The sequence below is a fragment of the Aquarana catesbeiana genome, linkage group LG03, assembly GCF_042186555.1.
Source record: "Aquarana catesbeiana isolate 2022-GZ linkage group LG03, ASM4218655v1, whole genome shotgun sequence".
In the NCBI taxonomy this organism is placed as follows: domain Eukaryota; kingdom Metazoa; phylum Chordata; class Amphibia; order Anura; family Ranidae; genus Aquarana; species Aquarana catesbeiana.
The window spans coordinates 308,367,591-308,383,740 of record NC_133326.1 but is presented as its reverse complement, the minus strand read 5'-3'; the positions used below and the strand labels follow the sequence as shown (position 1 = coordinate 308,383,740).

The 16,150-nt window shown below is 36.5% G+C and overlaps 1 protein-coding gene across 1 annotated transcript in view; it reads left to right on the top strand.

The window, feature by feature from the left end:
• Positions 1-16,150, top strand: part of LOC141133958 (dynein axonemal heavy chain 3-like) — a 3,453,856-nt gene that overhangs the window by 435,190 nt on the left and 3,002,516 nt on the right. Inside the window, exons 18-19 of the mRNA XM_073623563.1 lie at positions 2,606-2,800; positions 3,155-3,343. Of these exons, the coding sequence (XP_073479664.1) occupies positions 2,606-2,800; positions 3,155-3,343 (384 nt within the window). The remainder of the gene's footprint in view (positions 1-2,605; positions 2,801-3,154; positions 3,344-16,150) is intronic.

The window sequence follows — 16,150 nt, the reverse complement described above, 5'->3', positions numbered from 1 at the left end:
ATAACGATTTCTATGCCCAAATCATTTTTTTTAAGTGTCTTGGAATAGCATGCAAACAAGTAACCTTAATGTGTGCTGCAAGCTATTTAGTAAATGTCTGCTAAAACATCTTAAACCAAAAATCTGCTGTCACATTTGTAGTAATTTGAGGTTTTTGCAATATTCTGCATCATAGATGTTTCAGTATCATATTGTGCATTGCAATTATATTTACATCTGTTGTCATGCTATTTTCAACTGTGGATTTATTCTTTGTAATTAGACATATCTGACCATGCTGTGGTCAGGTAAATCTTTTGTTCAGATTTGCAACATGACATACAGTCCCAGTGCAAATAATATAATGTGTTAAATATATATTTAAGAGTGTGCTGTCTAGACTTTATTACCAGTTCTAGGTTTATTTTAGGTTTTGTATGAGTTTTGTAGGAGCAATTGCTGAGGCTCTTTTCCCAGCTGTGATTCTATAAATGGTTTCTGTCTCTTTAATTGTTATAGATTGGTATAGATAAATGCTTTGAAGGATTCTCTATGTGTTTAAGTTCCCAATGAATAATTGCAGTATAATGCATTTTGGAGTGATGTGTTGTGTATTTCATGCTCTGGAATCTGTCATGGGGCATGAACTTGTAAATGACTAATCACCACATTATGTGTTATATATGGTAGTTACTAATCTTGTGCCCTACTTAGGAGTATGGTCTATTAAGATTCATAATTTAAGAAGGGTCATCCTCAATTGAATCACTGTTGGCACATTGTTGTTTTATATGTATTGCTCAGTGATAGCTTTAGCTCTCCTCTCTAATAATTGTTGAGCACATTTTTGTGTATAAAGTAAATGAGAACAACAGTAACAAGATGCAAGGTACTGTAACTCATAGAAAAAAATTAACAATTATCCCGGCTGATCTGATTATAGGAAACTGAAATATGGCTACTATCGGTTACTTTGGACATGGTTGCTGCTTTTTGCCCTACTATACTGAATACCCTGTGTGTCAAACAGGCGAATTTGCCAATGTATATGATAAGATACACAACAAACCATTTTTCTATAAACATTATCTCTGAATTTAAGAAACAAATAGATACTCTTGTATGTTCTTAATATATTATCTCTTTATTTCATATATAAAGCTGTGCTTAGTCCCTTTAAGCTACTTTTAAGTGAAAATGTAGCTATTTTTAGGTTTGCTTAATGTTCACCGGAAATATGTAGGTAAGCTCACTGTTCATTGCATATATGTAGCCTAGTTTCATAATACGAAGAGCTGAATTATGTAAACCTTCAGTTACAATGCATAATAAGGCAACAGAGGCAATAAGCTTCTAAATATAAACTAATATCAGGCCTCATGGGAAAAAACAACATGAAAGAAAGGAAAGTGATTGCATTGCTTGTAGTGACCAGTCAGATTTCAGCTTTCATTTTTCTTAGTGCAAGCTACAAAATGAAAGAAGAGAGTGGTTTGATTGCTATGGGAAACACATAGTCTTCCTTTCCACCAGATTTTAGACATAAGGCCTATTGTCTGAAAATTCTGGAAATACACTATGGTTTTATTATAAATTATTGTCATATTTAACGTTCTCCATAGAGCAGACTGAAGTGAAGTATAAATTACTCATACTGCCAATGCCATAACAAATCGAAACATTAGCAGTTTTTCCAGTAAGCTGCATAGAGATGGATTTCTTTACATACTAGCATCATGTTAACTATTATTTCTTAACGCACTTAAAATTATGCCCGCAGTGAATTATTCAAAATGTCTATATCCACACTGAATTTGGTATTACACTGTAATAATAATTAAAATTGTGGCTAACATTAGTGCATTTCAGTTCATTAAAGTGTCAGTTCACTCAAGAATGATTTTGACTTATAGTTCCCTGGTGGGTTAAATTAGCTTCTTAATACCCTGAGACCTCCCTTTTGTAATTCACGACCATTTGGTGTGTTCCCTCCCACCATTGTATGTTCCAGCAAAAATACAACAAGGAAAGCGGGACCCCTCATAATGGTTAGAGTAGACCCAGGTGGTCTATCTCAGAGATTAATTCCCTCCCAAGAGTTTTAAGACCTTTTAGGGTGCTTTAACATGACAGCATCTACTAAAAACTGAAATAGCTGTTTTTAATGGACAAAACCTTTATTGAACAACAGAATGTCCAAGCACTGGGCTCTTCTGGGTATACCTCCTAAATGAGTACCGCGCTTGTTTTAATTAATTGCTAATACTTGCCAACTTAAAACTATGGTTAAAAACTACCATTTTTGCCTTGCTTCTGTGTCAGTTCACTCAATGTAGTTTCCACAATACTTGCATTAGTTTTTTTTTAAATAGTGATGTTAATTATGGCTTCATTCATAAAAAGTCACAAGAGTCAAGTGAATTTTTATGGCATATGACTGCTTTTTTTGTAGAAATTGTAAATTATACAGTATAGTGTTCTTAGATTTTGCCATATAACCCTACATTTGACAGTTCAGTGAAAGTAAAATAGTAAATAGTAAAATATTTGCTAAATGGAAGAGAGGTTTTCAGTATAAATCCCTGTGATTCAATTACTTACTAAGGATTGTTTTTTTTTTTTTCAGAAATCTCTAATTAATAAAGAGGAGATGCTTTTAGAAGTTGAGCAAATGAGCACATTTGATCAAATAGATGAGATACATAAATTAAAAGAGCCCTATGAAGAACTATGGACCACTGCTGCACATTTTAGCACTTGCTATGATAAATGGATGAATGGGCCTTTTCTACAGGTCAATGCAGAAAATGTAGAAGAGGAGGTATGTTATAATTTTGCCCTTGTGCCTACCACGAGTTATGCATATTTTGGTAATCGGGGATCACTTTTATTATGAGAGGTTCTGGTTCACAATACAGAGGAAGGGATTATATTTTATGGTACATTTAATCTTGTAATATAGAGGAAAGGAACACCTCTTTAAAGAGGGATCTGAAAAGGAGCTGTCCATTCCCTAAAGAAAGACTAATGTGCTGTTTTGCTGTAAAATCAATTTAAATTTAAATTTTATTGGTCTAATATGACAAGAATTACCCTGGGCCTAGCAATATGATAGATGAGTCATACACAACTGTAAAAAATCAATAACTGTTTTCTGAAAAATGTTTGTCATCAGGTGCAGAATTTATGGAAGACTAGTTACAAACTGACAAAAGCATTTTATCACCCGGACTTACACGGACCTCTTAAAGTCGCTACAACCATTAAGACCAAGCTTGAGAAGTTTAAGATCAACATGCCCCTTGTAACAGCTTTGTGTACACCAGGGATCAAGCCAAGACACTGGAACCTAATGAGCGAAAAGGTGATAGAGCAATTTGTCAGTATATTGTTGTGACAAGTATGTATTGTGCTGCTTGTCTCTATTGTAAGTAGCAGAATATTACTTTAGCCTTTTTCATTTGTCATCTGTTTTCATCATCCTTCTGGCTCTCCTGTGGCATACAGTTTGCAGGATTCTAAAATGATATAACAAATTGACATCATAGGATAATTAAAACTGCCCTTGTGCTGGGCTGAATTGGTGAACCATTTAAGATTCCAAGGTATTCCCATTTAAAGAAGGCTAACTGTGCCAGGCTGTGCAGCCTTTTTTTTTTTCTTAACCCACATCTACCAATTATTTTCGAACATCAGCTACAGAGTCTAAGATATGAGCTTAGGACAGAAATGCAGATGTTTCATGAAGCTTCCAATGTTTTTCTTTTCTTTTTTTTTACTTTAGGCTCTCAGCTAGTTAAGTTTCTTCAAATATTTAGCCCTCCCTAGCCCTGTTCCTTTAGGTTCTGATTTCTTCAAAACAACAAAGTACAATTATATTTTGTGCTTAAAGATAGATTGTGCCTATCTTATAGGTACTGGTATAGTAATAATGTAAAGTCAGTGGAGATTTTTAAAAAGTACAAGCGGCAGCAGTGCAAAGATGCTAGGATGGTAGTACTAAGCATGTAGTTGATGTTTTTCTGATATGCATTTTCAAAAACTGCTTAGAATTTTAACTCTGACTTTTGTTCCTTACACTACAGTGGTTGATCAGGAGTGCCACATGTAGTCCTAGAAAACACTTCCTAAGATGCAATTCCAGGCAACATAGGAAATCAATCAGTAAGCTTTTTTGTTTAGTTTTGGTTAGTGTAGAGAAGGAGAATAACATCCCTTTAAGTGTGTAATGCTTTTTGTCAGTGCTAAGTGATTCACTCACTATTTGTCGTGGTGACCAATGTCACAAGGACTGAAAAATGATGGAACATCCATCATTTTACAGTTGTCACCATAACAAGAGGTGAAAGCAAATATTTGTATAGGAATTCTCTGGTGAAAAATGTCTAAGAGGGAATTTTTCATCACATGTAAAGGTTTCCTCCCACTTCCTGTTGTACTTATGGGGCAGGACACAAAGGAAAATCTTCTAGGGACATAGACAACAAAAAATAAATTGGCAGACATTTTAACCCTCCCCTACTCTTTCCACATCTATTAAAAAATGTTTTGGCTTTAGATACACTTTAATTTTCTATGTTGGTGGGAGGGTATCCTTTAGAACTATGACACAGTACTACGCATATTATCACGGGTCCCAGTAACGTGTACTGCAGGTGATATACATTTACTGCTAAACATGCAATCAGCTAAAGGGGAATACTTGTTTGGGTTTTTTTGTTTTTTTTAAGAAAGTTTTTTGCAGCAGCTCCCACAAAGCGTAAACAATATTACTCGTGTGTGACCTTTTCATAGTAACTTACAGGGATGCGATCCTGTTTCAGGGATCAGGAAATTCCTTTTCTAAATAGGCCCAATATCAGTGCTCTAGCTGCACAAATGTAAATCCTTTCTAATTATCAATGAAAACATTTTTGAAAAAAAAAGTAAGCAGATCTCTGTTAATATAGAGCAATTAAGTACTCCGCTTCAATTTATCAATTTTGCTCACATACATTAGCCACACACACACATTCCTTCTTTTTTCTTTTCCCAATGTCTTGTTTAAGAAAACAGGCACTCTCTTTTGTGAATATTACCAAAGATCCCATATTTCCCCCGAATTACTGTTTTTTTTTGTTTTTTTTTTTTGTTTTTTGCATAAATGGGCCTAATTACCTGAATTCAGTTTTGATTAGCAATGTTAATTGATGCAGCTGTGGATGCTATCTGTTTACCTAAATTACCATGTGCAAACAGCAATATGTCTGAAAGTGAATATGCCGAACTGAAAATACTAATTAGTGGTGGCAGATTGGTATTCAAGTCCCATCTTTAGGCTTTTTAATGAAAGCTCAGATGTGTCAGGGTTTTTATAATATTCAGACAAATTTCTGTAATGTATGATTTTAAAATGAAATTCTTGAAAACAGATGGACTATCATTGTTATAAACATTTAGTATTTGAATACTGAGATACAGATACAGAAAAACTGTCAATGTGACATATTAGGGGCCCATATGTGTAAAATAAGAAATACTGTATGGGGAAGTTTTCTATAGCATCCAATCTGATTCCAGTTGTCTTATATCTGCAGGAAAAAAATGAAACCTGACTGTTGCTGGCACTCACAAAGTGATCAGTCTTGTGAAATGTGGCAGTGCAAAGAGTAGTAAGGATGTGTGAAGTGCAGAGACCCATAACAATCAAGCAGACTTGTAATCCTCTTATTAAAAACAGAAAATGATGTATTTTTAGTGAGTCAAACAGTGTAAGCAGTATAATTCTGAAAGGGATACATATGAGAAAATAATTTACAGGATAAGTCAGCTAAAAAGCAAGTGTCCTTTAAAGATCTTACCGTACTTGCACTGAGACAAGAGAAACAGTAAAGCAGAAGGGCTATGCTATGATTTCAATAGGAAGCATGCATTTGGTATGTAATAACAAAATATAGCTGCTTCTTCAAAGTTTTACTATATATTTGTACCTAGTATCAGTTTATACTGAAAGATTTATTTCTTTTACATTTTACTGGGATGCCTTAGGTCTTAGAACATAATTTCTGCATAATGGATGGATCAGTAAAAATTAACCCTGATCCTCCCTTTACAGCCCAACTCTGGGACTGTCACAAAACCCATTTTGTTTCCTTCCATCTCCAAAGGACCACTCCCACAAAAAAAATCTATCTATCTATCTATCTATCTATCTATCTATCTATCTATCTATCTATCTATCTATCTATCTATCTATCTATCTATCTATCTATCCTTTTCCATGTGTTTAGTCTGAGTTTTGATTCCCTAGCCTCAAAGGAAGTTAGTTGAATGATGCAGGTCATCATTGAACTCAGAAGTGATCAGGTGATTATAGCAGCTATAGCTCCTTTTTTTAGGGTCAGTTCACACCACATGGTCCCGTCTGAACAAACGGGACCATGTGGGACTGTACGGGAACACACTTGGGTTTTGACAGCCAATTCATTTCAGTGGGCTTCCAAATTTACTGGAACATGGAAAAAAGTGCAAGCACTACTTTTTCAGATCAAACTGAACCAAATCACATGGTACTGCAGTACAAACCAAGTTGGTGCATTGCATTTGCAAGATGCATTTGAGTGCCATTAAAAATTAATTGGGACCTGTGTGCATCTCACAAGGGCAGCACATTCATGTGTGGTGTGGGAAACATGCATAGAATGCAGATTTCCTGCTCCATGTTCCATTGGAGTTGGGCTTTATGAAGAAACCACATGAAAAAATGATTTTGGTTATAGGAACAGCACTAGAGGGAGCCTGGAGAAATATTTTCACTAGAAATGGATGGGTCCACTTTGAGATGTAAATAGAGCTTAGTATACATAACACTCAAAACTCCAAATTACTGTAATTCTTTACAAATAAAATACGTTTCCTGTTCATTATTTAATTTCCTTGCCACACATGCAAACAACCTAGAGGATTGTCTAATATAACACCCAAAAAAATCTTTTGAATTTTATTCTGTAAGTACCACTCCAGAACATATGTTTTTCTACCTGGTTTCCACCTATTTTCTTTCTCTATGCTGGTATTTCCTCTGTCATATTTAAAGCCAAGATAGTAATCAGATGTGGGGAAACATATATTAAAATATAGTTCAGGTAGTGAACGTTGGTTAGCTTGGATTTATCATACATACCTAATTGAAATGCTGTTAGCATACAATTTGTAGCTGTATGCAAAATTGTATCCAGTATTAAAGAAAACCATATTTTTATATTTATCATTGGCTACTATACTTTTCATGGTTCTTCTTTTGTGCCCAGCATGAAATCTTCAATATTTTTGTTATTATCCATGGGAACTCTAGTTGTGATTATCTTTACAAAATGTCGTTCTTTTTTGTTTTGAGAGCTGTAGGGAAATGAATACTGCAGTTTCTGCATAAATTCATAACTTTGTCTAAAACATAGTTACATAGTTACATAGTAGGTGAGGTTGAAAAAAGACACAAGTCCATCAAGTCCAACCTATGTGTGTGATTATGTGTCAGTATTGCATTGTATATCCCTGTATGTTGTGGTCATTCAGATGCTTATCTAATAGTTTCTTGAAGCTATCAATGCTCCCCGCTGAGACCACCGCCTGTGGAAGGGAATTCCACATCCTTGCCGCTCTTACAGTAAAGAACCCTCTACGTAGTTTAAGGTTAAACCTCTTTTCTTCTAATTTTAATGAGTGGCCACGAGTCTTGGTAAACTCTCTTCTGCGAAAAAGTTTTATCCCTATTGTGGGGTCACCAGTCCGGTATTTGTAAATTGAAATCATATCCCCTCTCAAGCGTCTCTTCTCCAGAGAGAATAAGTTCAGTGCTCGCAACCTTTCCTCATAACTAAGATCCTCCAGACCCTTTATTAGCTTTGTTGCCCTTCTTTGTACTCGCTCCATTTCCAGTACATCCTTCCTGAGGACTGGTGCCCAGAACTGGACCGCATACTCTAGGTGCGGCCGGACCAGAGTCTTGTAGAGCGGGAGAATTATCGTTTTATCTCTGGAGTTGATCCCCCTTTTAATGCATGCCAATATTCTGTTTGCTTTGTTAGCAGCAGCTTGGCATTGCCTGCCATTGCTGAGCCTATCATCTACTAGAACCCCCAGGTCCTTTTCCATCCTAGATTCCCCCAGAGGTTCTCCCCCCAGTGTATAGATTGCATTCATATTTTTGCCACTCAAATGCATTATTTTACATTTTTCTACATTGAACCTCATTTGCCATGTAGTCGCCCACCCCATTAATTTGTTCAGGTCTTTTTGCAAGGTTTCCACATCCTGCGGAGAAGTTATTGCCCTGCTTCGCTTAGTATCTTCTGCAAATACAGAGATTGAACTGTTTATCCCATCCTCCAGATCGTTTATGAACAAATTAAATAGGATTGGTCCCAGCACAGAACCCTGGGGAACCCCACTACCCACCCCTGACCATTCTGAGTACTCCCCATTTATCACCACCCTCTGAACTCGCCCTTGTAGCCAGTTTTCAATGCATGTACTCACCCTATGGTCCATGCCAAAGGACCTTACTTTGTACAGTAAACGTTTATGGGGAACTGTGTCAAATGCTTTTGCAAAATCCAGATACACCACGTCTACAGGCCTTCCTTTATCTAGATGGCAACTCACCTCCTCATAGAAGGTTAATAGATTGGTTTGGCAAGAACGATTCTTCATGAATCCATGCTGATTACTGCTAATGATATCGTTCGTATTACTAAAATCCTGTATATAGTCCCTTATCATCCCCTCCAAGAGTTTACATACTATCGATGTTAGGCTAACTGGTCTGTAATTCCCAGGGATGTATTTTGGGCCCTTTTTAAATATAGGTGCTACATTGGCTTTTCTCCAATCAGCTGGTACCATTCCAGTCAGTAGACTATCTGTAAAAATTACCTCAGTGGAGGACACCAATGCATACTTAAAATGTCCCAAACCCAAAACACATTTTTTAATTTTTGTGGGTACACTAGCCCTACATAGTAATGTAGCCACCTTCCTTGGCACCTTCCTGATGTGTCCTACAATGTTATGCCTTGGCACTCTCAGTACAAGCATATGTAATTCTTGCAGAAGTAGAACTGGTCATTTTTTTCAAAGCCCCACCCACAGCTTAGATGACTGACAACAGATCAGGAAACAGCTACCAAGTTCCTAGCTGTCACTGTCACTTGTAAGAGGTACCAGCATTCAAAATGCCTACTAGTGTGCATGCATGGGCATTGCTGAAAGAAAGTACAAGTAATCTTGGGAGATATATAATTATGAGGTGAGCAGTATACATGACCATGATTATAGATTCATAGCTCAAACCTTAAACTAGTAGTTTAGAGTCAAGTGTTTCTGAGGTTTGTGGGTAAACAAAATTTAGAAAGCTCATTCAAGGAAAATAAACATGAGGCGGTAGTTTGTATATTATCTTTAAGTGGCCCATTTACTGACACTTTTAGCTTACACATTAAAAGTGATCTAAAACCAATATTTTTTTTGGAGGATTGGTAAGGGGTGTAAATCTCGATCACTGTTTTTTTTCCATGACCCTGCTAGGGAGATTTAAATTCTCTTTTAGTTTGCTTTGGTTCCAATCCTGTAGTGCAAATTGTTTTAAATAACAAGGTAACAATTAATATGTTTGGTAAGGGTTGAATTTTAAGGTTGGGTTGAGGTAAAAGATAAAGTGTTAGGTCAGGTTAAGCGTTAACAATACATTACAGGGTCGAGTTAAAGGTTAAGTGTTACAGGAAAGTTATGTTTCTGGATTCAGACTATTAAGTATGAAGGGTAATGTGGGTTAGGTTTGGGTACTTAATCGTAGCTTAAGTCTGGGGAGGGTGTAGGGACACATTGTTTAACCATGTTATCATCAAAACCCCCACACTGAAAAGTGACTTGCTGTTAGGCAGAATTCCCCAAATGCTTTGCCATAATGTCTACTTAAAAAATACACCTACCATGCATGACAATGTTTGAAGATAACAAAAGCAGTATTCAGTGTATAACACATTATTAAATGTATTCTCAGGCACATATAAAGATACTTCACATGTCATGGTTAAAGGGAACTCTACCTGAAGTTCACTGAGTAGATGCTCTCAGAACTGAGAAGATGCTGGTTGGTTACGTTTTCTGCCATCTCATCTGCTATCTTAAATTAGACTCATTTATCTAAATACCCTGCATAACTTAAAATTCAAAGGGGGAAATTATATTATAAGCTTTTTTAATTGATGAGTAGCTGTTATTTCCGTGTACACACGGTCAGATTTTCTGATGGGAAATGTTCGATGGGAGCTTGTTGTCGGAAATTCCAACCGTGTGTAGGCTCCATCGGACATTTTCTGTCAGAATTTCCGACAAACAAAATTTGAGATCTGAATCTCAAATTTTCTGACAACAAAATCTGCTGTCGTAAATTCCGATTGTGTGTACACAATTCTGACGCACAAAGTTCCACATATGCTCAGAATCCAGCAGAAGAGCCACACTGGCTATTGAACTTCATTTTTCTTGGCTTGTCGTACGTGTTGTATGTCACCGCATTCTTGGCGATCAGAATTTCTGACAAGATTTGTGTGACCGTGTGTATGCAAGACAAGTTTGAGCCAAAAATCCATCTGAAAAAAAAACATGGATTTTGTTGTCGGAATGTGTGATCGTGTGTATGCGGCATTAGACAAAACTGATTTTTTGGGGGGAATAATTTTATACTATAGTAGGCCACTCCAAACCAAATGCCAATTTTAGATGTAAATTAACTTTTTGTATTTATTCATGAACCACAAAATCATGAATTTTAAATTTCTCCAGTATACCCCATGTTTTATATCTGGCAATCCACATCCTTGTCTGTCTGCTTGTGTGGCTCCTAAGATAATTTAAATTAAACAATTTTGAAACAATAACAATAAGTACATTCAAACATCCCTCTGTTCAGTGATTGCCACGCACAGCACAAGGGTTAAAAACGTGAGTAGGGGTAAGGCAACTAGAGGAGTAGAGGCAGGGAAAGAATCTGATGAAATAATGTATGAAATTGATATCAGTTCATGTTTTGCAGACTTGTCTTGATGCAAGTACTATATACAGTAAAATAAAACATTTTTGTATGTTTGCTTGACATGCTTTATGTTTCACCTTGGCAAATTATATTGTTGTAATTATGTTAGATTCCATTTTTTTTCTAGATAAGAAACCTGGACAATTTTGCCATATACTTTTTGTTATAGCTGGGACAGTGTTTAATGCAAGTGAACTTTGGGCAAACATTTAGAAGCAGGTGAAATAAATCTACATGATCCATTTTATCTGCCAAGATTTTGCAATCATGTTGGTCTAAATAGCAGTGTCAGTTGAGTGATTACCCTCTACACTGCAGTTTAGTAATAAAGCCTTTTCAAGGACCTACCCCAGCCTATAACTGGACATTAAAGAGGTACAACTCCCTCTTGCTCATTCTGTGCTCTCCCATCATTTTAGAGTGTTCCATGTCAGTAAGAGAAAACTAATTGGCTCACAATGGTGACCCTTTCTCCTTGTGTCAAAGAGGCTGGAAGCAAGTCAGATTTGGGTAACCATGCTAGTTCTATGCGGAAATACATTCCATGATTTTTTTTTTGGATACCATACCTGAATTAAGTGCTATTTTTACATATCTGCCAGGAATTCAGCTATCACGTGTTTATTGGTCATATTGTGATAAGCATAGTATAGTATTATTTTTTTGGAGATTGATCTACTCTTGGGTGGCATGCTATAATGAATTTAAAGCAAGCAGAGTTCCAGATGTTTATTTATTTATTTTTAAAAATAACCCCCGTAACACTTGACACCCGTTGATTACAAATCAGCATGTGTTGTCTATTTTACTGTTTTCGTTCTTTGTGCATCTTTCAGTACTTACACTAAACTCCAGATTCAGCTCGCAGCCATCCTTAGTGTGTGCATCTGAAGCCTGCTGGGACTACCTTCCAGGATTAGGTGCAGCTGGTTTCCCAGCATGCACCTCGCAATCTTGCGCATGTGTGGTGGGAAAGAATTGTGGCCCACTGTGTGTCTAACTGAATTACCAAATCACCTATCCCCGCCTTGCATTGTGTCATTTCCGGTTGTGAAATAACGCATTGCTAGCAGTGGGGGATGCCCATTGACTCCTGGGATTGATGACATTGCAATCCCAGAAACCCATGGACAAGAGAAATTACATGGACACAAGTGTAGCCTTGCAGATCAAGAAAGGTTAAAAAATGAGAAAAAAAAGTATCCAAAATTCATATGACATCCTCTTGGATCGTGCAGCGCCCCACACCAGCGGGGTGGAGCATATGTGTGATCTGTCACCGACTGTGTCCCCCGGACACAGCCTTATTACTGATTACTATACTGAAATGCTACTGGTACCATGTGACCACTGTAACCAATCACAGCAGGTCACATGACAAGTCATCCATTGTATAAATGTGTTGCTAGCTGCGATTGGTCAGTGTGATCACATCACAATCACAGCCCATCTGTACCACAGGATTAGCGCTGGCCAATCACAGCAAAACAAACTGAATGAATCAATTTAATTCAATAAAATGCTTGCATATAGCAGCAAACATAATGTGTAAAAAAAAAAGTACTGATCACTTCCCCGGGGGAATGTGTACAATGTTACTATGGTAACATTATATTGCTCTGGTCAAAGTGTGTTAACAAAATTGTAAAAAAAGAAAAAATGTAATTAAAAAAAATGTGTTTTTTTGTTTTCATACTGTCACCAGTCAGTGTCCCTGATAACCATCACACCCATCATATGATGAGGCAGTACTGCACAGGTGACAGTATGTAAAAAAAAAAAAATAATAATAATAATTTCTTAATTTCCAAAATCTTATGACCAAAAATGATTACTTCAAAAAACTTGCAATACCTCTTACTAAATAACTTGGACTGTCTACTTTCCAAAAAGGGGTTATTTGGGGAAAATCTGTGCTGTCCTGATATTTTTGGACCTCAAGAAATGAGATAGGCTGTCAATACATCAGGACTCATCAATTTTCATGTATATACCATAGTTGTGGACTGTATAACTTTTCTACAGACTAAATATTATACACTGATTTGAGTTATTTCCACCAAAGAAGATTAGCAGAATACATTTTGGTCTAAATTGATGAAGAAAGATTATTTATTTGCAAAATTTTATAACAGAAACCAAGAAAAATGTGTGATTAAATTCGACCATAAGAACGCTCTATAGGTGTGAACAAAATTATACAAATTTATTTTGGGTACAGTGTTGCATGGCCCCTCAATTGTCATTGAAAATGTGATAGTGCTGAAAGCTGAAAATTGGCCTGGGCAGGAAGGAGGTATAAGTTCCCAGTAGGCAAGTGGTTAAATGAAAAATGTAAGAGCCAAAAAATTGATATAAAGACAAGAAAAATGAAAGAGTGCAGGAAATTAATAAAAAGTTACCTAAAAGAAAGATTCTTTACCAACTTCCCTTGGTAAATTACATTATATTATACCTGAATCAAGATTTTGATATGGATTCTGAGAGCAGCAAAATCAGTGAGATACTATATTTTCCATGAAAAATAAAATACTAATTTTTAACTTTATAAATAAGTTCAACCAGGTATACATTTTGAGAGAGATTACAGCTAAACTTATCATAAACAGCTTAATACACAGTTGAAATAAATATTGTTGATTGCTTTACTTGTCAAAAGATATGTACCTCTCTGATGAATATACTGCAGTTAAACAATAAAGCCTGGCTACAAACTGACCCATTAATGACTGTGATTAGACAATAATTAGAGCCCTTTCACACAGAAAGCGCCTGGGCGTCAGCGGTAAAGCACTGCTATTTTTAACGGTGCTTTACCGCCATTTTAGCAGCGCTTTTCGGCCACTAGTGGGGCTGTTTTAACCATGCTAGTGGCCAAAAAGGGTTCAAACCGGCCGCAAAATGCCGCTGCAGCGCCGCTTTGACAGCGGTTTGGCAGCACTGCCCATTGATTTCAATGGGCAGGGGTGCTTTAGGAGCAGTGTATTCACTGCTCCTACAGCGCTGCAAAGAAGCTGCGTGCAGGACTTTTTGTGATGCCCTGCCATCGCAGTGCCGCAGTGTGAAAGCACTCGGGATTTCACACTGGGATTGCAGCTGAGGCTTTTTTCAGGTGCTTTACAGGCGCTATTTTTAGCACTAGAGCGCCTAAAAAACGCCTCCGGTGTGAAAGGGGTCTAGGAGAAAAGCAGAACATTAATAAAGCAAAGCTACCTGGCTTGCGGTGTTCGATGGCAAATAAACAGCAGAAAAACTGATGACAATGTTATATCACAGTCCAGCCATAAATCACAATTTTATTCATGAGGAACTTTAATATAGTTAGGATTGAGGTAGATGTCATGAAGGCTGCAATTAACAATAACAGTTGGGTTCCTGATGTGTAATTTATCCTATATCTACTTAGAGCATAATTTGTTTAACAACATATTTAGTATCAAATGAATGGCTTTTTTTTGTTCAATAAATGTTTATTAAAAAAAGAGTATATAACAATGTAACATAATGAAACGCAATGCAGTATGCATATATCCATTACAAATCATCTATTACTGTACATAACATCAGATGTCATAGTTGCAATGCATATCATAATCCAGCCTGTAAACATAGGCTAATGTGCTGTATCAAAAAGAAGCCCCACTATGGTAGGTGGGAAGAGAGGAAAAGAATAAAAAAGAGAGGGGGAGAAAAGAGGTTGGAAGAAAGAAGGGAGATGGGTGGGGGTGGACTATAAGAGGTTCCTGCCCTTCAAATAAAGAGTGTAAGTAACCATAGGTATCAAATGAGGTATGGTAGGTTAATTGGATCCTGTCTAAAAATTGTCCCTAGTTTGTATGAATATGAGTTAGGGACCTTAGATTGTAAGCTCCTTGAGGGTAGGGACTGATGTGAATGTACAATGTATATGTAAAGCGCTGAGTAAATTGATGGCGCTATACCTGAAATAAATTAAAAAAAAAAAAAAAAAAAAAATATATATATATATATATATATATATATATATCTGATCAACAAGATTTAGACATAATATCTGCATATTCAGTAGAGAAAGTGAAGGTGAACCAGCAGGCCCATAACTTATGTGCAGTAGATGATAAATCTGGAAGTTCATAAGTAAGATCTTCCATATGGTTTATGTGGTCAACTACTTTTAGCCATTGCTGTATTGTGGGGATAGCAGGTTGTTTCTCCTTTACAGTGAAACAACGCAACCCACGGATCATTAGGTATGGGAAAGCCTTGGATAACTTCAATCCAGTGTAATGTAGAGGACCAGAAGAGGTGAATAAGGGGGCAGAGCCACCATATGTGAGCATGAGTGGAAATGAATGGTTTTGACATCTTTGAATTGTATGGAATATTTACTGCTTTAGAGAATAAGATGTAAGGAGGTGTGTTCAATCATCTCTTTCTGGTACAAGCAAACATCTTATTTTTTTCCATTTCCTTTCTTCTCTCGTGATTGGGTATTTATAGATTACATAAATCTTCAATATCTACACAAAGTTAAGAGAACATACCTTTACAAAGAGAACCTACTTTACTACTTTACTACTTTATTAAATCAACTCCATTGCATTATAAGCAAGGATTCTTCTTTAACTGTTTTTCAATGATAAGCTCAGTAAGTTTTATCTAATAAGCTTCCCTGATACATTTAAACCTATTCAGAATGTCCTATTTCTTATTTTTAGATGAATTTACCTCAGATAATCTTCAAAGCATTCAGTTGACATTTTAACTAGTGTTGGAGGGTCACTTTCTCTCATTCCATGGCTTGCAGTATAAATTTTAGCTCTTCCAAGATGACAGAAAGACTGAATTATTTATCAGCATTGAAACATCTCACCCTGATGATACATCATAGTTAAAGAATCCTGGCCATCAAGGGAAAAGTCATATGGTGATCCTTCTCCCCACCAACCCTTCTCAGCTGTTGTGAGAGGGTGGCTGTCAAATATGAAAATTACATCATACAAGGGGGGTTGTAAGCAGCAGAAAAAAAAATCCAGAGCAATAAATTTGGGAAACTAACTGCACCGTGACATCCTATTTTATCTTTCAGTAATTACTTTCTGCAGTTCATAAATGTTC